We start from the raw sequence: 20,984 nt of genomic DNA, 5'->3' as shown, positions 1-20,984 counted from the left end.
TAGATCAATGGAACAGGATAGAAAGCCCAGAGATAAGCCCACGCACATATGGTCACCTTATCTTTGATAAAGGAGGCAAGCATATACAGTGGAGAAAAGACAGCCTCTTCAATAAGTGGTGCTGGGAAAATTGGACAGGTACATGTAAAAGTATGAAATTAGAACACTCCCTAACACCATACACAAAAATAAACTCAAAATGGATTAAAGACCTAAGTGTAAGGCCAGACACTATCAAACTCTTAGAGGAAAACATAGGCAGAACACTGTATGACATAAGTCACAGCAAGATCCTTTTTGACCCAGGTCCTAGAGAAATGGAAATAAAAACACAAATAAACAAATGGGACCTAATGAAACTTAAAAGCTTTTGCACAGCAAAGGAAACCATAAACAAGACCAAAAGACAACCCTCAGAATGGGAGAAAATATTTGCAAATGAAGCAACGGACAAAGGATTAATCTCCAAGATTTACAAGCAGCTCATGCAGCTCAATAACAAAAAAACAAACAACCCAATCCAAAAATGGGCAGAAGACCTAAATAGACATTTCTCCAAAGAAGAGATACAGATTGCCAACAGACACATGAAAGAATGCTCAACATCATTAATCATTAGAGAAATGCAAATCAAAACTACAATGAGGTATCATCTCACACCAGTCAGAATGGCCATCATCAAAAAATCTAGAAACAATAAATGCTGGAGAGGGTGTGGAGAAAAGGGAACACTCTTGCACTGTTGGTGGGAATGTAAATTGATACAGCCACTATGGAGAACAGTGTGGAGGTTCCTTAAAAAACTAAAAATAGAACTACCATATGACCCAGCAATCCCACTACTGGGCATATACCCTGAGAAAACCATAATTCAGAAAGAGTCATGTACCAAAATATTCATTGCAGCTCTGTTTACAATAGCCAGGACATGGAAGCAACCTAGGTGTCCATCATCGGATGAATGGATAAAGAAGATGTGGCACATATATACAATGGAATATTACTCAGCCATAAAAAGAAATGAAATGGAGGTGTTTGTAATGAGGTGGATGGAGTTAGAGTCTGTCATACAGAGTGAAGTAAGTCAGAAAGAGAAAAACAAATACAGTATGCTAACACATATATATGGAATCTAAGGGAAAAAAAAAAAAAAAAAAGAGGTCATGAAGAACCTAGTGGCAAGATGGGAATAAAGACACAGACCTACTAGAGAATGGACTTGAGGATATGGGGAGGGGGAGGGGTGAGATGTGACAGGGTGAGAGAGTGTCATGGACATATATACACTACCAAATGTAAAATAGATAACTAGTGGGAAGCAGCCGCATAGCACAGGGAGATCAGCTCGGTGCTTTGTGACCACCTAGAGGGGTGGGATAGGGAGGGTGGGAGGGAGGGAGATGCAAGAGGGAAGAGATATGGCAACATATGTATATGTGTAACTGATTCACTTTGTTGTAAAGCAGAAGCTAGCACACCATTGTAAAGCAATTATACTTCAATAAAGATGTTTAAAAAAAAAAAAAAAAAAAAAAAAAAAGAAGTACAGCAGATACAAAGTAACATGGTGTAAAGAAAACCTCATTCACCAACTGGCATGTGCTGTCTAAGACTTTCATTTATAAGAGGTGGTTCTCAGTTGGGGATGGTTTTGCCCCCACAGTTGGCATTTGGTGATATCTGGACACATTTGTGATTGTCTTTATTGGGATGCTACTGCATCTAAAGTGTAGAGGTCAGGGATACTGCTACACATCCTACAATGTGCAGAACAGTCCTCCCAAACAAAAAATTATCTAGCCCAGAATATCAACAGTGCTGAAGTTGAGAAACTCTGACTTACGACATCACCATATTTCATTCCACCTCAACTCATATAGCACCTGCCCCCTCCCAGCTGGGGCATCTCACTGATTATTAGGAATTTCAGGACAGGAGTTTTGCTCCTAAGTGAAAGGAAGTAATTAAATGTTCTGATTTAATGGCAGGACATTTAATTTAAAATTTAATCCAACCACACTGAATTCCATTACACACAGAGCTTTGATAGTTGTGGCAAAAAACAGCAAATATGAGACATATCCCTGCCCTCAAAGAGCTTGATCTTCTTGGGAGGAAAAGAAATACACACTTGGAGAAGTAATAAGAATAAAAAGCAAGATATGAGTATCAGTGCTTAAGACATAAATAAGAATGATTGGGAATAACATACTTTAGTTGGCCCTTAAATAGATTTAAAATGAAAGGGTTTTAGAACTGAAAGCAATTAACATAATATCTAATGTAACCCCATTTAACAGGTGAGAAGAAAAACACAGAGAAACTAACCTGTCCAAATTATGCTGGCAAATTACTGGGAAGAGAACTCTGGTCTCCTGATTCTTGACCCTTGCTGTTTCGTTTACAACCGTTGCCTTTGTGACTGCTAAAAAAGAAGAGAGAGAGAGAGATGAGCAGAGAAGGCCCTGTATGAGCAATGGTAAAAGTGTACATCATCATCATAGTTATAATAATAATCATTGCTGATATTTGAATGCTTAGTGAGTAGACTGGTGAAGGGCTCACATTATGAAGTATCAGAAAGTAAGACTGGAAAGGAATGAGCAGCTTGGGATGAAGAGATAAGATTAAACTAAACAGAATATTAACAGTCTCAGTCCAGGTATTTTAGAAGTTAAGTGAGAAATAAAGGTAAGTGTTATAGGAATTTCAAAAAGGGTCAAATTCCAATGGCTGAGGGTAATCAGGCATGGCTTGGTGGAAGGGGTAAATTGGAGATGAGCTTTCAAGAGGCATAGGATTTGAAAGGAGATAAGAGGAGAATCTAGATAAGGAAGGGATCCAAAGTTAAATAAACCAAGTGGCTTTGAGGACAGTGAAGAAACAAGACAGACTAGAATGGGAAGCTTGAGTAGAGGGGACCTGGGAAATGAGGCTGAAAAGGCAGGATGGGTCCAGATCCTGCAGGGTCCCAAGAAGAATGAATTTACTCTGGCAAAGAGAGACCACTGCAGGTGCTTTAGCAGAATAACTTGATTAATGTTTTAGGACGACTCCTCTGGCAATGATGTATAGGATGGACTGAGCCAAGAGAGATAAAAGGGAAGGCAGAGAGCTATTCTTCTCGTAAGAATAGAATAAAGAATATTATAAACACTAAAAAATACTATACAATATTTATAATGCAGTGAGTTATTATTTCATAGACACTATGCTAACGTACTTTTTCTCATTTAATTCTCACAGAAAACATACAAAGGAAGTCGAATTATCATCTCCATTTTTACAATGAGAAAATAGAATCTAAGAGAGGCTACATAACTTGCCCAGGTCACGTATCTAGGCAGTGGAGGAGTCAGAATTTGAGCCCAGATAATATGACCCAGAGCCTACAGTCTTAGCTACTATGCCATATCCTTCAATATTACTAAATGTGTCTGAAAGAATCCAAGAACAAAATAATAGGGCTGAACTAATGATTAGTAGTAAAAAAGGAAATGGAAGAGAGATGAGACTTTACAAGGGAACAAATGACAGAACTTAATGAGATACGTGGGGATGAGAAAGACTAAAAAATGATCATCTCTTAAGGGGTGAGAGCACGGGGATATGATAATACCATTCACCCTTGGAAATCACAAGGGTGAATCCAGAGGGGGAAAGATGAGTAATATTTCAGATATGCTGCATTTGGAAAGATGAAAAGAAATTCATGTAGAAATTCTAATATGCAGATAAGATCGATTTTAGAAACTCAGGAGAGAGTAAGGATTGAAATTACAGATTTTGAAATTATCTCACATAAAATGAATAGTGGAAACAAAAAAACTATTAAGCTCTCCAAGGGAGGAAAAAAAAAAAAAAGGACCAATCCTTGGGGACCAGCAACAGTTGAAAGGCAGAGGAGAGAGGCAGGAGCAGAAACAGGACAGGGTAGTCTCCCAGAGTTCAACAGATGAGCGTTTCCAGAAGAGAGCAGGCTGCCTTCTCTTTTCACTCTGTACTCTCCTGGACGATCTCATTCTCACCTATTCCTTAAACTACCATCCACACACATGCAAATAAAAGATGAGAGGTCTATAGTTGAAGGAGTTTGAAAATGTCAACAAAGGGGTGAGGTAAGCAAAGATATCATAAAGGAGTGATTAACTTAAACATGAGGATACAACCAGTTGAAAGCAATATTTGAATGCATAAAGATGCTGATGCGTTAATTAAACTAGCTAGGCCAAATCAGGGAAAGCATCTGGAAAAGGATGCATTACTACCGAAAGGTAAGGAAACCATGTTAAACTACGTCACTTAGACACAATCAGCAAAATTCAGATTATGGGGAACTTCACAGAAAAAACAACCTGGTTCCTTCAACAAGCAAATTGCAAAGGGAAAATATGGAGGTGGAACTTGTAGAATAAGAGAAGCTTGAAAGACGTATCAACCAATCACAACGTGTGAAGTGGACTGGGTCCTGGGTTAAACAAGCACAGTAGAGAAAAAAAAAAATTACGAGGCAAGTAGAAAATTAAACTGGATATTTGATGATATTAAGGAAATACATTAAATATTTTAGCTGTAATAATAATATTGTGGTTATGCTTTTTAAAAGTCCTTTATGTTTTTAGAAATCATACTGCTATATTTATAGTTTTCAGGTGCCTGCTATTTGCTTCAAAGAAACACAAGAGGAGTTATGTAGATAGTGATATGGGAGCAGCGAGATTGGCCAGGAGTTTATCATTGTTGGGGCTGGCATTGAGTTCACGGAGCTTCATTTTTTCCATATGTTTGAAATTTTCCTTAATATTTTTTTTTAAAAGATGCAGTTTGGTTTGCAGGAATAGGATTTCCTTCCACATACTGTAGTTTAGATGGCCCTGGTTAAGTTTTCTTGACCTGGGTTCAGTGGATTTCAAGGAACCACGAGGATTATCAAATCAAATCTAGACAAAGCTGGAGGAGGAAGTGGTCCACCAAAAAACAGGGATTGAGTTGAACACAAGATACCACTTGAAAGATGACGGAAGATAGATCCTTCAAGTTACTGATTAAAGGGTTTCAAAGATAAAATTTTAACCTAAAGGACAACAAGAAACTAATGGCGGGGGGTGGGGGGGGGCGGTGTGTGTAAGGAGTTTGTTGAATGAGCAAAGCAGTAGGTAAGAAAAATGACTCTGTCCACTCTTGTTTCTAAGACAAAGTCAATGCCACTGAAAAAGACATGCAGCTATGAGATGACCAAACCTAAACGTGGGATATTTGTTCATGAGAAAAGAATGTGTGCACTAAAGTCGTGTTAAGACACTGGAGATCTAGGGGTCGGGTCATTCAAACCTTCACAAACTACTTCTGTCTTCTCCTTTGTTTATTCCTTCTTCTTTCCCCCCAACAAATCCAAAGTGCCTTAGAGGTAGTGCAAAGGCCCTAGGACAAAGGGGTAAGAGTAAGAGGTAATATGAAGTTTGGAGGAAAAGATTACAGATTATTTTCTCCCTCTCACTGAATCGTGAATTTAATAGTGTAAATTAAATGTGTCACTTTCCTATTTGTTGTGAGGTGGGGTACAGAACGCTCCGGACGAGGAGGACAAGTTGCTTTAGTTAGGTTGCAGGGCAGTGACGAGGACACTGAGCTGTGACGACCTCTACCCTTTTTCTTTTCTAGGTCTCACCGTCAGCAACTCCCAAAGCACTAGACCTTTTCCCCCAGGTACGTAAACAAAACAAAACAAAACAAATTTAAGGGTAAGATTATGCGAAGGGAGTAGACGGGAGCATTCCAGAGGAAAACCACAAGCGAGGCCTCGTTCACCCAAGGAAGTTGGAGTGGCGGGAGCAGTTTGACAGTCACGTTGGCAAGGGTTGGAGACACAGCAATGGGTCAAATCAGAGAGCCTCGGAAACCGCGGGAAGGACTCTGCGGATGCGCGTCCGGTCTTTATACGGAACCTGCGCGTATCAGACTCCAGGGCTACCGTCAGGAGGCAAGAGGCGGGGCCGGGGGAAGTGGCTCCAACCCGGCTCTGAGAGCCGCCCTCCCCGGTGTCTCGCAACCCCACAGCCGCCGGAGCAGGGAAGGGAGGAGACTGATTCCCCTGTGGTGGACGGAACGTTTAGAACACCTCTCCCCACATCCAGCTACCTCGCTGTTAATCGAGGCTTGAGAGTCCTCTCCACCCCTCGGGGACACCTAAAAGCGACGCCGCGACGGTTCCGGGTTACGCGCTGGAGCTCGGCGGGTGGCGGCCTTGCCGAATCCAAGCCCGGAGTCCCAGGCCTCCTCCCGCCCATGGGGGAGGGCCAAGAGAAAATAGGCACCAATCGGAATGTACACTTGGAAGACGTTCACCCTCTGGGCCAATAGGAAGGAGGAGGGCGGGGCCGAGGGGGCCGTTTGCTCTTCGGGTTTAAATCTGGGCGGCCGGGCGGTTAACGGTAGCCTGGGCGTGTTTGCGGGCCGTGCGCCTGCGCGAGCTGTGGGAAGGTAACCGAAACCTGCGGTACTACGGTAGCGGGGCGGCGGGACTCGGTGCGGCCGCTGGACGTCTGCTGGACCGGTAAGCGGGCAAAAGCGGGGAGAGATGGTGCACGGGCCCCTCAGGGCCGCCCGCCCGCCCGCCCACAGCTGTGGAGAGGTCAGGTTGTGAGTTGCGCGTTATTGGAGTTTCCCTCCCCTGGCTGCCGGTCTCCCCAGCGCGCCGTACGGAGCCTTGACGCTCCGGCCGCGCCCAGGTGTGCGGCCTGCGGAGGCACGTGTGAGCGGCGCCGTACGTGCCCCCGGCGCGTTCGACCGCTCGAGGTCACGATGTGCGCCAGCTGCCGGTCCACTGCCAACCCGGCGCCCGCAGCGGCGAGCACCCTCGTGGTCGCCGCTCTGCGAGGTGGACGGGGCCGAGGGGCCTGTGGGCGGCGGAACCGGTGCCCGCGGGGCAGCCGGCTTCCCCGGAGGCCGTGAGCGTCCGAGACGATAACCACGCCCCGGGCCAGCTGGTGCAGACGCTGGTCTTTGTTGTTGTCGTGAAGGGAGAAAAGTCTTCTCTCCCTCTAGTTTCACCTTTTATGAACTTCCGGATGTCACAGTGCGAGAAGCTCTTTCCCTAATGAGTTAGGAAAGTGTGTAAAATTGAAGAATCCTATAGTCCTGCCCCAGAATGCAGAAAGAAAAACAACTTTTTTTTTTCTGGTTATAAGAAGTATACAATCTCAGTATTTGTAGAAATAAATCCAAGCACTGTTAAGTACATATTTAAAAAGGAAGAAAATACTCGAGATTCCATCAGCCACAGATAAAAAAAAAAAAAAAATCAGTGTTCATATTTGGGTTTACTTAAGATGTATTCATTATGAGTACCTATTTACATGATTGGAAAATGTATTTGTTTTTATATAATTGTGTATTTTGAATATAACAAAGTATATTCATTTAAAAAGCAGATTATGCCTTATTTAGTCCCTAATAGTTTAGGAATAAGTGATTTGATCCATGCCAAATGTAGATATGCCTTATCATTTTTAAAAAATATTTATTTCTTTATTTGGCTGGGCCGGGTCTTAGTTGTGGCACGCGGGATCTTCACTGTGGCATGTGAACTCTTAGTTGCGGCCTCTGGGATCTAGTTACCCGACCAGGGCTGGAACCCAGGCCCCCTGCATTGGGTGCGCAGAGTCTTAGCCACTGAACTACCAGGGAAGTCCCTGCATTATCATTTTTAATGGGTGCATGGTATTTCTTGCTGTGGCTCTACTATACCATGTATTATTTAACCTATCCCCTAATGATGGACATTTGTTTTTCCAATTTCTTCATCAACAGAAAATAGTATGGTAGTGGTTACTTGTACATGTACATGTTTGCGTTCTTGTCCAGTTTATCTCCTTAGAATAATTTCTTGGAAACGGATTGTGGCTTAGAAATTATGGTACATTTTAAATTCTGATTCATAGTGCCAAAGTGCCCTCTAGAAAAACTGTCATCTCCCCTACGCACCCTCCCCCCACACGTAGTACACAGTGTAAGAGTACTTATTTCTCCACACTCCAGCCAGCACTGGGTACTGAAAAGTCTTACCAATCTAGAAGGATAGCTTAATGTTTTTATTTGCATTATTAATGAGATGAAACATCTTTTTCTATGTTTATTAGTCATTATTTCTTCAGTAAATCATCTGTCTTTTCCCTATTCTGCTGGTGTTTGTACCTTTTAATAGCTTTCTAATAGGAATTTGAATTAGTGATTTTGAACCTGTTACAGTATTTCCACTAGTTTGTTGTCTCTTTGGATTATGGTTGTCTTTTTTAGGGTGTTTTGTTTTCTTTTGTTCTAATACTTTTGTTCTTGAAGCTGCATGCTTTCCTTCTGAGAGGTAGAGAAATTTGTTCTAAATCTGCAATAGCCTCCCAGCAAAGTTTAGAATCTAACTAGTGATCCAGCCCCGCTATTCCAATTTAAAATCCTTCCCTTCCACCCTCAAAATCCTTTCACTTGCAACTAGGTAAACATGGGACACTGAATTGCTTAAGATTTTGACCAGAAGGTACTGTTGGGTATTTTGGTCAATATCATCTGTATTTATCTACAAAATACAAGCTGTGCTAGCTTCTATGTGAAAGTTTCCCCCTAAGTAAGGAGAAAGGATTATCAGGTCTTTATATTAAAAAGAAAGAGAAAAAACTGACAGCTACTTGTGGACCTTATTAAATTTTATATTTTATTATTTGCAAACACCTGTCTTCTTCATACATTCGAGAAAGAAAAAGTGTGCAATAATTTAACTGCAAAGAAAACATGTTAATCATAGTATAGTATACTACACATGCCATAAAAAAAAATCTCTTTGGGCTTTAGTATTGGAATTCTTCCAGCCCATTCCAGCCCAGAGTCCTGTTCCATTTCTGTCCCTACTTTCCTCTGTTCTGTGTTTATCTTTTTAGTAGGTAGTTTTGTATTGCATGAACATTGAAATGAATGGTGTAATACTTCTCACAAAGCACCATTTTATTTATATATATAATATATATACTTACATATTACATGTTATATATATTACATATGTAATATCTATAAAAACATATACATATAAAATCTCATTTAAACTTCACAACCTGTTGAAATAATTCCTTCCATTTTTCCAGTGAAGAAAGAAAAAGCTAAGCCCTACTTTACTCCTCACATTCATTTAGTCCCTACCATTGGTCTGACTCTGGAATTTATACAACGTATTATACAATACAGATAAATGAAGTAATTCTTCAAAGTTACATTTTGGGACTTCTGATTTGCTTCATCTATGATGATTGTCCTGAGTTTTTCTGTAGTAACTACCAGAAGTAATGTCATTAGATCCTTATTCTTCTAGATTTGATAATATAACCTAGTTAACCTTGAAAGGATTTCATTTAAGATCAAAGACCCTGGACTTCCCTGGTGGCACAGTGGTTAAGGACATGGGTTCGATCCCTGGTGCAGGAAGATCCCGCATGCCGCGGAGCAACTAAGCCTGTGTGCCAGAACTACTGAGCCCGCGAGGCACAGCTACTGAGCCCGCGCGCCTAGAGCCTGTGCTCCGCAACAAGAGAAGCCACCAAAGTAAGAAGCACACGCACTGCAACAAAGAGTAGCCCCCACTTGCTGCAGCTAGAGAAAGCCTGCATGCAGCAACGAAGACCCAACGCAGCCAAAAATAAATAAATAAATTTATTTTTTAAAAAAAAGATCAAAGACCCTGATCCTCTCTTTTGCTTCTATAGAATCTGCTAAGCATGGCTTTTTAGTTAGTGCTTTTTGTCCCATGTATCATTTCTTTATAGTTGATTTTTTTTTTTGAGTGATTCCCTAAATTCTGTTCTTTTCTAGGTTTTTCTTTGACTTGAAAACTAATGCCAGTGAAAGTACATTGAAATAAGGTAGGAACCTGAAAAAAATAAAATGCTTTGGTTTGTCTTTACATGTTTAAGTGGGGATATTTTGCTATGCTCAGTGATTACGCTATCTTTACATCAAAATTAAAGGAGAAAGCAGTCATATATTAAGGACATTTACGGTGTCTTTACATCAAAATTAAAGGAAAAAGCAGTCATATTTTAAGGACATTTAGGGTATTATGAAATGTTGGCAGATCAAGTCCCAAAAACTGATGATGTGATTCAAACTCCAGAGACCTGGATCGTACAATTGGCAATTTAGAAAAAATCTTACTTCATCCAGCTATTTCCCCATCTCTAAAATGGGCTCTTTTCTGGTTCCTACTCTGCTAGAATGTAAAAGCTATTGTGTCTTCTTGCTCTTCTAAACTACAGGGTCACTTCACTTCCTTATACTATTTTATTTCCTAAACTTGGAACTCTTTCAGTGAAGTCTTCTTTCTGTGGCCCATCCACTACTGAGCATCAGTGTACTATTTCTATGTTAGTATTGTTTCTAATTGTCCCATCTATTATTATATTTTACCTAGCAGCTTGAGGGTATAAATCATATTTGTGTACCTGGAGTTTTGAATATAGGTAGGAACAAACTAATTATTTGTTGGCGGGTAAATAAAACTTTGGATCTCATATAGTATATAGTATTATATCATAAATGTGGACTCGCAATGCACTCTGCTGTGATGAAAATTGTTACTATTGAGGCAGAAGGTCTGAGTTCATTTACTTTGATGTTTATTGTTTTAATTGCTATAAAGGATAATGTATTATTTAAGAGAACTTTAAACTCTTCTGAATGAATATTGGTGTTTATAAGTCATATTTTGAGGGTTACTTATCAACTTTGAGAACAAGCAAAGCCCCACATCATTTTCCTGTCCTAGTGTGTGTGTCTCCAGAATGTGCTTAAATCTGAAATGTAGGAGTTATCCTGAAAGGTCCCTGCTTTAAACGTCACACTCACTCAACCACGAAGTCCTGTTGCTTCTCCTTTCTTAATCTCAAATTCACCTACTTGTCTCCGTTCCCCTTTCTGCAAATCTAGTCTAGGCCGTCATCATCTATTTCCTTGATTGCTCCAACAGCCTCTTAATTGGTCCCACTGTCTTGCCCTTTTGCAATGCACAGTAAACCCAGAGCAATATTTTTCTTACACAATTCTGGCTCTTAATTTTTTTTTTCCAGTGGCTTCTCAAGATAAAATTTAAGCTTTTTTAGGAAGGCCTACAAGGCTCTAAAACATGACCCTTGCTTACCTTTCCTAACTGTGCTATTGTCACTCTGAAGCCGTATTACTGTATTTACAGTTACCTGAATGCAAATGCTGTAACCTTTAACCTTTTATACAGGTGCATCTTCTGCCTTAAACACAATTAAAGCTCTGCTACTTTATCCCCACTTTAATTGACTCCCCCTTGTTCTGCAAGATTTAGCTTGCATGTCTCCTCTTTATAAGAGCTTTCCTTAAACCACTAGGCCAGGGATTGGTAAACTGCATGGCCTGTTTTTATATGGCCCGTGGGCTAAGAGTTTTTTCTGCACGTGTAAAATGTTAAAAAAAAAAAAAAGGGGCTTCCCTGGTGGCGCAGTGGTTGAGAATCTGCCTGCCAATGCAGGGGACACGGGTTCGAGCCCTGGTCTGGGAAGATCCCACATGCCGTGGAGCAACTAGGCCCGTGAGCCACAACTACTGAGCCTGCACGTCTGGAGCCTGTGCTCCGCAACAAGAGAGGCCGCAATAGTGAGAGGCCCGCGCACCGCGATGAAGAGTGGCCCCCACTTGCCACAACTAGAGAAAGCCCTCACACAGAAACGAAGACCCAACACAGCCAAAAATAAATAAATTAATTAATTAATTTTTTTAAAAAAAGAAAAAATATCCTTTATTAAAAAAAAAAGGACTATGCAACAGAGACAATTTGTGGCTCACACAGCACTAGACTGATAAGCTTCATAAGAGATGCTGTGCCTTACCCACTTGGGTCATTTTCAGGTATCTAGCCTGGCACTAAACCAGTTAATCAAATATATAACTTACTAAATTTTGTATTTTTAATTTTTGACACTTGGGCAAAGCTCTTTATGAGAATTCAGATGAGTAGTAAATATCTCATTTGCTTTTAAAAAGGACAGCACAACAAATCAGACACTTGCAGGATCTGGCTTTAATGAATGTGAACACAAGGCACAGGTTTCCAGGTGTATGTAAATATATGTCCATTTTAAAATTACTTTTTCCTTCTTCCATCTCTAATTCTCTTGGACAGGAATGAAAGAATGTTTAAATTCTTTCTTATTCAAGCAAGAACTTCTTTAGCCTAATGGTTTTTTGTTGCCTCCTAGATCTTGGTGAGTTCTCTGTGGTTAAATGATGCTTTTAATTTCTGTATCAACACAAACTCTCTTTGTTGGTTTCTCCAAAATAGTATTTTCTTCCTCTAGTGTGTCATTACAGTCCCTTTTGGCTTTTGTTTCTTCGTCATGGAATAAATGTGGGTGCTCAATGCGTCCCCTACGTACAAAATGCTGGATCCGGGATTCTAATCCTTGGCATTTAGGACGATCCATTAGGGGCTTATAAGTGCGCATTTTCACTCCTTCTACAAAGGCACTGGTCTGCTTTATGACAGAGGGCTTAACATTTCTCCATTCTATCACTCCATCCATCTTTGGTCCTATAATGTATACAATCAAGCATTACATGGATACTTCACCACAATAGAATCACCTCCAAACTTTATGTGAATCTCCCTCCCCCATAACCCTGTATAACTCTGGTTCCCTGTCATACCTGTCCTACAGGGTACCGCAACAGAGTCCAGTCCTTGTAGCATACTATACAGCATCTGAGTTTTAACAGCATGATTAGCCCAGAGTTGCTGAAGGTGGGTAACATTGAACTCCTGAACTTCCCGGTCATAGATCCACTTAATATTTTCAAACTTACAGTCATATAAGACTAAAGGAAATTCTACAGCCATACTAGAGAGAAAGAGAGAAGAAACAGAGTATGAGAACACACAGCAGCCATCCAACAATTCTTAAAAAACAGGATTAGTTGGGTTAAAAGGAGGGGGAAAGCTTTGTCAATATTGAGTATCTAATAATTAAGAAAATAAAACACCATCCCTAACCTGGAACAACTTTATAATTAAAAAAAGAAAAAGGCAGCAAACCATGGATCAACTAGTTAGGCCTTGGTCTACATTAAATTTCAGTGGTAACAAGTCACCTAGAAGTGAGCTGACTCGGCCCCACCATAATGCTATAAAATTGTTTAAGGGGCCTGGTCCAAACACCGGTTTCTTACTGAAGGGATAGAACAGTAACAGAAGAAAATTAAAAGATACCACTCCCTGCTACATGTTCATAACATTCTACAAGTTAAGAGTAAAAGCTTCATGAAGGCAGGATCAGAGACTTAGTTATTTAGACAATGGTGGGGAGAGGAAGAATATTTTAAAATATATTCTTACATATCTCAGGGCAATAGCTGTTCTATTTTGGGGGTCTGGGTGTTTCCTTGTTTCATTTTTTTTAAACTTACCTGTATTGAGGCTTCTGGGGATTTTTCTCTATATTCAGCAGCTCATCAATAACCTCTGGCTTCTCCATTCCTTGGCCAATCAGAAAAAGGATAGCCATCATACAGCGGACTTGATGGTAAAGGAATGCCTGGCCAATCACTTCAAACTGACATAACTGAAAGGGTTCTTGCCATCTCTCCTCAGCCAGGCTCTGGCCTACTAGCTGCACTTGAGCGGACAGAATAGTCCTCTGAAAATTAATCACCCCGTTGGCTACATCCATTTTACATAAGTTCCTAAAATCATGTGTGCCAACGTACTTCTGAGCTGCATAGTTCATGGTTACAATGTCTAAGTCAGCACAAGGGAAGAAATAGCGGTAGGTCCTCTCAAGACAGCTGAACCTAGCACTGAAGCTAGGTTCTACGGGAGCCCAGGCCAGTACACGGATGTCTGGAGGGAGCACCCGATTGAGAATGTGGGTATAACGGATCTCTATAGCTGCATCGTTGACTTCATCTTTTAAATTAAAATCCTCTGAATCCCTGCCCTTTGGAAGGTGAGAACGTAGGTCAAGAGAAATCACCTGTGGAATTAGAGAAAGATATTGTTTTACAGATACAAATAATCTGAATCCTCAGTATGTACACCTAGAATATATTGGTATTGCTCGCTTTGTGGAACAGTACAATGGCCCTTACCTGTCCAAAGGCACTAACTCCTTTGTCTGTTCGCCCACACCGGTGATAGTTGGATGTCTGTCTGTTTTCTACTAGTCGAGTCTTGGTTAGAGCCTCAAACAGTTTCTCTTCTATTGTATTGTTTGTGTTTTCCTGACTGGCAAAGCCCTGATATCCCCAGCCCAGATAGGCTATCTTTAGGGCTACATGTCTTCGACCGTGAGCACTGAAATCAAATGCACGCTTAGCTTTTACAGCTCCTGAAGAATTTTCTCTAACGTTTGAGTCCTTGTTGTTGGCCTGTTCTTTTTTAAGTCTCTGTACCTCCTGCTCCAGTTCTTGCACTCTTTTTAGGAGTTTCTCAGTCTGGATTCTTTCTATGTCATTTTCAGCCATGATAAGACAACCTCAGGAATAAACAAATCATAGAGATCCACCCTATCTGAAAAGAGAGTAAAGAGGTACAATTTTAGTGCTGATTGCTTTGGTGATGTCAATATCATTCCATTATGTTCAAATAGTATCTAAGATTTAATTTGATGCCTAAAGGATATGGACTTTTGATTCTGCCCATGGATACAAGCATTAGCTTTATTATGGGTTGATCATCCAGCTGTTATTCTTTTCCATCCTGTCTGGCCAATTCACAGTGGAAAGGGAAAGTAGCATCAAAAAAATATTCAGCTAGCATTGTTAAGAGTAGTCAGAATTTACAGAATATGTAGATTTCATTTCTCTCTTTTTCATGAGCTGAGATGACCGAGGACGGATGTTATTGATATTTTTTCCCCTAAAACATTTCCTTTTGACTTCTCATTATATTTGTCCCATCTTTCCAATCATAAGATCTGTTTATATGGAATATTTATGTCTACTCCAAGTTTCTATTGCTTTCCAATATTTCAGATAAAATTAGTGGCTTGTATGTTCTATCTAATACTCAGTTCCGTCTTAAAGGTGGTACAATAAGAGCTGGCTTGATGGAAGAAACTTGTCAGTGATTGTACTTCATATTGGAAGTAGAATCTGGAGTCAAGATTTTCCTACTTTAAGCAGTTTTGATGGCAGAAAGAAGGTAATTAAGCATCAAGATCTTTAAAGTCAAATTTAATGCATGTCCTGATAAAAGATTTCTGTACCCCTAGCAGTTAAAAGTCACTCTACATAATATAATTTAGATATCAGTGTTGAAATTCCTGGCATATTGCAATAATCTGAGGACAACTGTACTATATCTATAATACTGGGACAGTACTAGACAATCTTTGACTGATGGTTACTTTAGTTAAAGAATATCATCTCCACATCTGTTCTAAGGCTGACTAGGTTATCTAAGTCTAGGTAGCTCATTTAGTTTTTTGCTCTTTGAGTTTCTGTATCTATGATAGATGAAAAGTTTAAATGTAAAAAATGAAACTATAAAAGTACTAGAAGAAAACATGAGATAACTTTCTTATAATCTTGTTGAAGTAGGAAAGGCATTTATAAGTAAGGCACTGTAGAAACCCAGAAACTGTAGAAAACCAAAAAAATGTTGACTACCTAAAAATATGTTTCTACCAGCAAAAAGTCAGAAGGTAAATAACAAACTGGCAAGAAAAATGTAAAGATGGTATGTATTCCATGAATATATAAATCAGTTTTAATATAAAGATCAACAAGAAAAAAATCCAACAACCTGAGAGGTAAATGGAAACAAGCATTTCATACAAAAGGGAAAAAAAGCTTGTAAATGTATGAAAAGATGCTCAAATTTACTCAATTTAAATAAATGCCAATTTATATGAGAAGTATTTTCTTTACCAAACTGACTGCAAAGAGGGGAGAGGGTTTGATAGTATACCACCTTGGAGAGAGGAAGGAGAAACAAGATCTGGAATATACACTCAGTACAACTTCTTTAGAGGGCATCTAGCAACAGCTATCAAAATTGAGCACATACATACCTTTTGACCCACCTATTCCATTTCTAGAAATTTAACGTACACATATGCTTGCACAAGTATGTAAAAACTTACAAGATATTTGTTGTAACATTCGTTTTTAAGAACAAAAGACTAAGTCTAAAATCAGTCAGGGACAGGCTGAATAAATTATGGTATATCCATACACTGGAATTCCATGTACCTTTAAACAAAATGAAGTATGTCTACATGTACTGAAACAGCTGGATCACCAAGACTATCTTTAAGGTTCAGAAGAGTTGTATAATATGTTCCTTTATGGTATAAAAGTGCATATGAATATGGAAAATTACTGGAGAAATTATAAGAAGCTGCCTTTGAGAGTGAAACTTGGTTTGGGTGGTGTGAGGTGGGGAGTCCTTGCTTTAAACTACATGTATATGTATTCGTTTTTCAGCTTAAAAAGAAAAATAGTAGAGACACAGGAAATACTGGGCAGTAGATACCTATTCTAGATCCAGTCAGGAAACTGGCATTGGGTATTTGACTGGTTGGTTTGGGTACTAAAAGTTAATTCAGTGACAGGCTGTTGGGATGAACATAGTTAGCTTGGCAGCTGAAGGCGTGTTATTTCTTAAGCATAAGGAGTGTATGCATTTATATTACTGCTTTTGTGATGGTTTTTTGAATTAAATCACTCTCATGGTTAAAAGCAAGGACTCTGAATCCGGACTGCCTGAGTTAGAATTCCAGCTCCACCACTTACTAGCTGTGTAACCTTGGGCTGTCTGATCTCTCAATGCCTCATGTTACTCATCTGTGAAAAGAGGATACTAAGAGTACCTATCCCACAGTTGTGAGGATTACACGAATTTAATAAACGTGAAGCACGAAAAACAGTGCTGGATACATAAAGTGTCCCTCTAAGTACAAGTTACATAATGTACATTAAGTATTGTGCCCCATATCATTAGTCTTTTGAGCTTTTCTCATGCCTGAACTCACCTATCCTAGGAGCTACTAAAGGTGGCAAGACTACCAGGTAGTAAAAGTGGGAGTGAATAAGAAGAGAGTGGAAACGAAAGCGGTTAATAAACTCTCGAGTTGAGTTAATGCCCCTCCAAAGTGCTCCCATACTGCCCGTACTAATCTGTATTTTACTATATACTTAACTGTTCTACTTATGACTGCCTTAGCCATTCTTTCTCCATTTCACTGCTATAAAATAGTACACAAGAAGGGAATGAACGATTTTTGAACTGGAAATTTATTACTGGAAAACTGATCGGTGTTTTCTCTTGCAGAAGGTCCTACAGTGTAGGGGAAGCAGTGGAGGAACTTGTGGGACCTGATGGACAAAAATGGGCCAATATGGATCCGGAAGAACGAATGTTAGCAGCTGCTACAGCTTTTACCCATATCTGTGCAGGGCAGGGTGAGAGAGATGTCAGGAGAGCAGCCCAGTGCATCCCATATGATCCCTACAGTAAAGCCTCAGTAACCCCAGGAAAGCGACCTGCTCTTCCTGTGCAACTGCATTACCCACATATAGAAAGCAATGCCTCTTCAGAAGCAGTCTCAGAGGCCTCCCAGAGACTCCGAAAGCCCGTGATGAAGAGAAAGGTGCTGCGTCGAAAGCCAGGTGGGGAAGTATTAGTGACGGATGAGTCGATCATCAGTGAATCAGAGTCTGGTACAGAAAGTGACATGGATGTCTGGGACTTAAGACAAAGGCTGATGAATCTGCAGTTCCAGGATGACAGGGAATCTCCAGTTGATATTTCACAAAAATTTAGTCTACCACGTGAATACCAAGGAATTTCTCAAGATCAGCTCATTTGCTGTCTACGAAGAGAAGAAATGGGCCCTCCAGCTTATGAACAAGACCTGATCGTTGCCAGCCGACCCAAGTCCTTTATTCTCCCAAGGCTGGACCAGTTGAGCCGAAACCGGGGCAAGGTAGACCGGGTAGCCCGCTATTTTGAGTATAAACGAGACTGGGACTTGATGCGGTTACCTGGTGAAGATCATAGGAAGGAATTACGCTGGGGTGTCCGAGAGCAGATGCTTTGTCGTGCAGAACACCAATCCAAGCCTCAGCACATATATGTTCCAAACAATTATCTAGTACCAACTGAGAAGAAACGATCTGCCCTTCGTTGGGGTGTTCGTTGTGACCTTGCAAATGGTGTGATGCCCAAGAAGCTTCCCTTCCCTCTTTCTCCTTCTTAAGTCTTTTTTTTTTTTTTTAACCTGTCTCTCCTTTCACAGCATTGTTTGGGATAACCTGGTTCTTAACCTCTCTCCTTTTACTTAAATAGAAACAGCTAACTCAAAAGACCATGGAACACAGAGTAAGGACTTCACCCATCACTGGTCTTTCCTAGGTATATGTCACATTGGTATCGGATACCACTTAACTTCCAAATTACCACTCATACCTAGCAATTGCAAGAGGAATCATGCCAGGAAAGGAAAAACAGACCTGGTCTTTCTGTTTTGTCAGACTAGTAAGCAAAGCCAGCACTATTTCTGTTTTATAAACTTGTTACCTTTGGCCAGTGTGAGTTGCTGTTTTTATAAGTGTGTTTTTAAAGTTGCTGGGCAGTAAGCTTATCTATTAAAGAATTTTGGAAATTTGTGAATTTGACCTTATTGCTACTTCAGTACTTCCCAACGATGATCTCAAACCTAGGTTATGATTCTGCTTCCAATCATACTCCCCATCGTACTCTCACCACCGAAATAATGAGAGCCAAAGAGAATGAACAAAAGCCTGCCCTTTACACACAGTCCTAAAGGAGGGAAGGTAACAGCATAGATAACCTTCGTTACTAAAGGAATATAGTAAATCCAGCTAACTGTTTTCATAATTTTTAATAGATGCTCAATAACAGCACTGTGTGACATGCAAGATTCTAACCCAAGTTTTGTTTCAGAATTATTTCAGCAATATATTGCCCTCCATTTGTTACTTCTAGAATGCCATAGTTTTTATAATTTGCCACTAAGATTTTCTTAGAAATTATGCCTGTCACTTGAAGGCTATTCCCACTCTGCAACAGAACTTCAAACTCCTAGCAGCTGGAACCAGATGGAGAGATAATAACCAAAATGAATCTGGTCTATTAGGGTACAGACCAAATCACTAATTTAGCTCACCTGAACTTGGATCTATTTGTTCCTGATGCTTCTGGTCCAAAAACACCTAAAATCTGGAGGTTGTCAGTTTTAGCATTTAAGCCAGAAGAGTGACAGCAGAAATAGCTTGCTTGTTCTAGGAAAAAACAGCTGTGTAACAAAAATGAATGACCTTGACCATTACTATCTGCTAAAATACATTTTCTCCGTAATATTTAAGCGACATTATTCATTCATTCACTCACCCAGTTCCATTGTTAGGCATTCATCAGGGAAAGTAAGAATCAGTGACTCAAAGATATATGTAGGATACATTCACTGCAAATACGTAAAAACTGCAAACTACCCAACAACAGTGAAGTAATTAAACGTTAGACTATTAGTCACTGGAAATCTATGGTAAGCTAATAGAAAAATGCAAATTAGGTCAAACAAGTTGCAAACTGTACCGTACAATCTCAGTCATACTGCACACGCAAGGCACAAGGAAAGATCAACACACCTAACTCTAGGTGGTGGGATTAAAGGTAGTTTTTATTTAAACCTCTCTTTTTTAAAAGTTAAAAGCCACATGGCACTTTTTACATACAAATTACAGCAAAACAATGATTTACATCTTCATATCTCAAAGACCAATATTACCGGATCAAAAGTTTCCGAAGTGATTATCTAGTTCAACCCCTTATATAACCGAAAAACTAGTCCAAAGGGGTTAAGCGAGTAATAAGACATTTTGGGGAAAAGAGGACTCCTGACGGGTGAAGCACAGTGGTTCCCAAACAGCCATGTAATACCTGGAGGGGGGGCCACCAAATTACCACAAAGGAATTTCGTGCGTGCGCTAAGCATTGACTGTAAACATTAAAACAGCCGTCGCTAGACTTTCGATGTATTTTTTGAAGTTAAAAAGGTTTAGTCTCGAAAATATTAGTAACCAGTGGAAATAGCAGAAAGAGCATTCCCCATGATAAACTTTTAAACCAAAGAAGGAAGCAGGGGTAATAGCCAAAGGATTAGGAAACACGCACTATGATCATTAATACTGGAAAGTAATCCCCCAAACAATTTGAAAATCGTTGCCACGCCTGCCCACCCCACATACTACTGGGATCCCGACCTCTACTAATATTTCGTTTTATGAGCAAACAAAATTCTAACTGAGGCAGAAGAGATTACACTCCGCAGTCCCAGGGCCCTCAAGGAATCGAATTAAAGAAGCTCCTACTGCTGCACGTTTCTGACAAGTGCTCCAAGAAGCACCAGACACAAAAACACGGTCTTTAGCGAGTTCCCATTTCCATGCTCTAAAGAGCGCTTTCCTGAAAAGATCAAGGTATGGGAACAGGGGCTTAGAGGGAAGAGAGAAACGTCCATCTGTTTGTCCATCTGTCCGTTCCCCTTTGAAGAACCCAGAAAATAACCCACCCCAAAACCCCCACATTTACCTTCCGGTCGTCGGCCACGCAGCTTTTCTCGAGACAGGAAGCTGTCCCTTTGCGTCGTCTACGCGCGCGTCCGGGGCCTCATGGGAAATGTAGTCCATCTTCATGGGAAATGTAGTTCTAAGAGCCGGGAGTGCAGGCTTGACGCTGAAATCTGCCTAATGTTTTCTAATCTAGTCACCATTTGTCCACCTCCAACAAGGCAGAATCTGGGTCCTGCGGTAGGACAAGAATAAAAGGATAATTTCTAGTGCGCTAAAATAATAGAAAACTAAAATTAAAGAACTTGGTCTGATTTTATTCGTACTTAAATTAGTAGAAAGTTATCATTGAGAGTTAAAAACATTTACAATTAGAATCCACATGGAAAGGC

At 40.2% G+C, this 20,984-nt stretch overlaps 2 protein-coding genes and 1 long non-coding RNA gene across 8 annotated transcripts in view; 1 reads left to right on the top strand and 2 right to left on the bottom strand.

Annotated features, from left to right (window-relative positions):
• LOC133099226 (uncharacterized) overlaps positions 1-6,239 on the bottom strand; it is a 64,505-nt gene extending 58,266 nt beyond the window's left edge. Inside the window, exons 1-2 of the long non-coding RNA XR_009702306.1 lie at positions 6,139-6,239; positions 2,329-2,425 (exon numbers count right to left, since the gene is read on the bottom strand). This is a non-coding gene — a long non-coding RNA (uncharacterized LOC133099226). The remainder of the gene's footprint in view (positions 1-2,328; positions 2,426-6,138) is intronic.
• A 183-nt stretch (positions 6,240-6,422) lies between these two features.
• HYLS1 (HYLS1 centriolar and ciliogenesis associated) lies at positions 6,423-18,673 on the top strand. 5 transcript variants are annotated; one of them, XM_061202420.1, is made up of 5 exons: positions 6,516-6,553; positions 9,398-9,582; positions 9,850-9,899; positions 15,082-15,199; positions 17,333-18,673. In XM_061202420.1, exons 4-5 carry the CDS (start codon positions 15,186-15,188, stop codon positions 18,258-18,260), a joined length of 942 nt encoding a protein of 313 aa, XP_061058403.1. In that variant the 5' UTR covers positions 6,516-6,553; positions 9,398-9,582; positions 9,850-9,899; positions 15,082-15,185; the 3' UTR covers positions 18,261-18,673. The 5 variants fall into 5 exon arrangements, with proteins under 5 accessions (XP_061058406.1, XP_061058405.1, XP_061058402.1 ...); XM_061202419.1 differs by lacking the exon at positions 9,398-9,582 and having other exon boundaries at positions 6,475-6,553; XM_061202421.1 differs by lacking the exons at positions 9,398-9,582; positions 15,082-15,199 and having other exon boundaries at positions 6,475-6,553.
• On the bottom strand, positions 12,071-20,797 carry PUS3 (pseudouridine synthase 3). Of its 2 annotated transcripts, XM_061202417.1 has the most exons (6): positions 20,615-20,797; positions 19,191-19,319; positions 14,146-14,566; positions 13,465-14,030; positions 12,709-12,899; positions 12,071-12,592 (listed from the first exon to the last, which is right to left on the bottom strand). In XM_061202417.1, exons 3-6 carry the CDS (start codon positions 14,518-14,520, stop codon positions 12,282-12,284), a joined length of 1,443 nt encoding a protein of 480 aa, XP_061058400.1. In that variant the 5' UTR covers positions 14,521-14,566; positions 19,191-19,319; positions 20,615-20,797; the 3' UTR covers positions 12,071-12,281. The 2 variants fall into 2 exon arrangements, with proteins under 2 accessions (XP_061058400.1, XP_061058401.1); XM_061202418.1 differs by lacking the exon at positions 19,191-19,319 and having other exon boundaries at positions 20,615-20,638.
• Positions 20,798-20,984: the final 187 nt, after the last annotated feature.

The sequence above is a fragment of the Eubalaena glacialis genome, chromosome 10 (genome assembly GCF_028564815.1).
Source record: "Eubalaena glacialis isolate mEubGla1 chromosome 10, mEubGla1.1.hap2.+ XY, whole genome shotgun sequence".
In the NCBI taxonomy this organism is placed as follows: domain Eukaryota; kingdom Metazoa; phylum Chordata; class Mammalia; order Artiodactyla; family Balaenidae; genus Eubalaena; species Eubalaena glacialis.
Note: the sequence above shows the minus strand (reverse complement) of the source record. Positions and strands in the feature narration are given on the sequence as shown.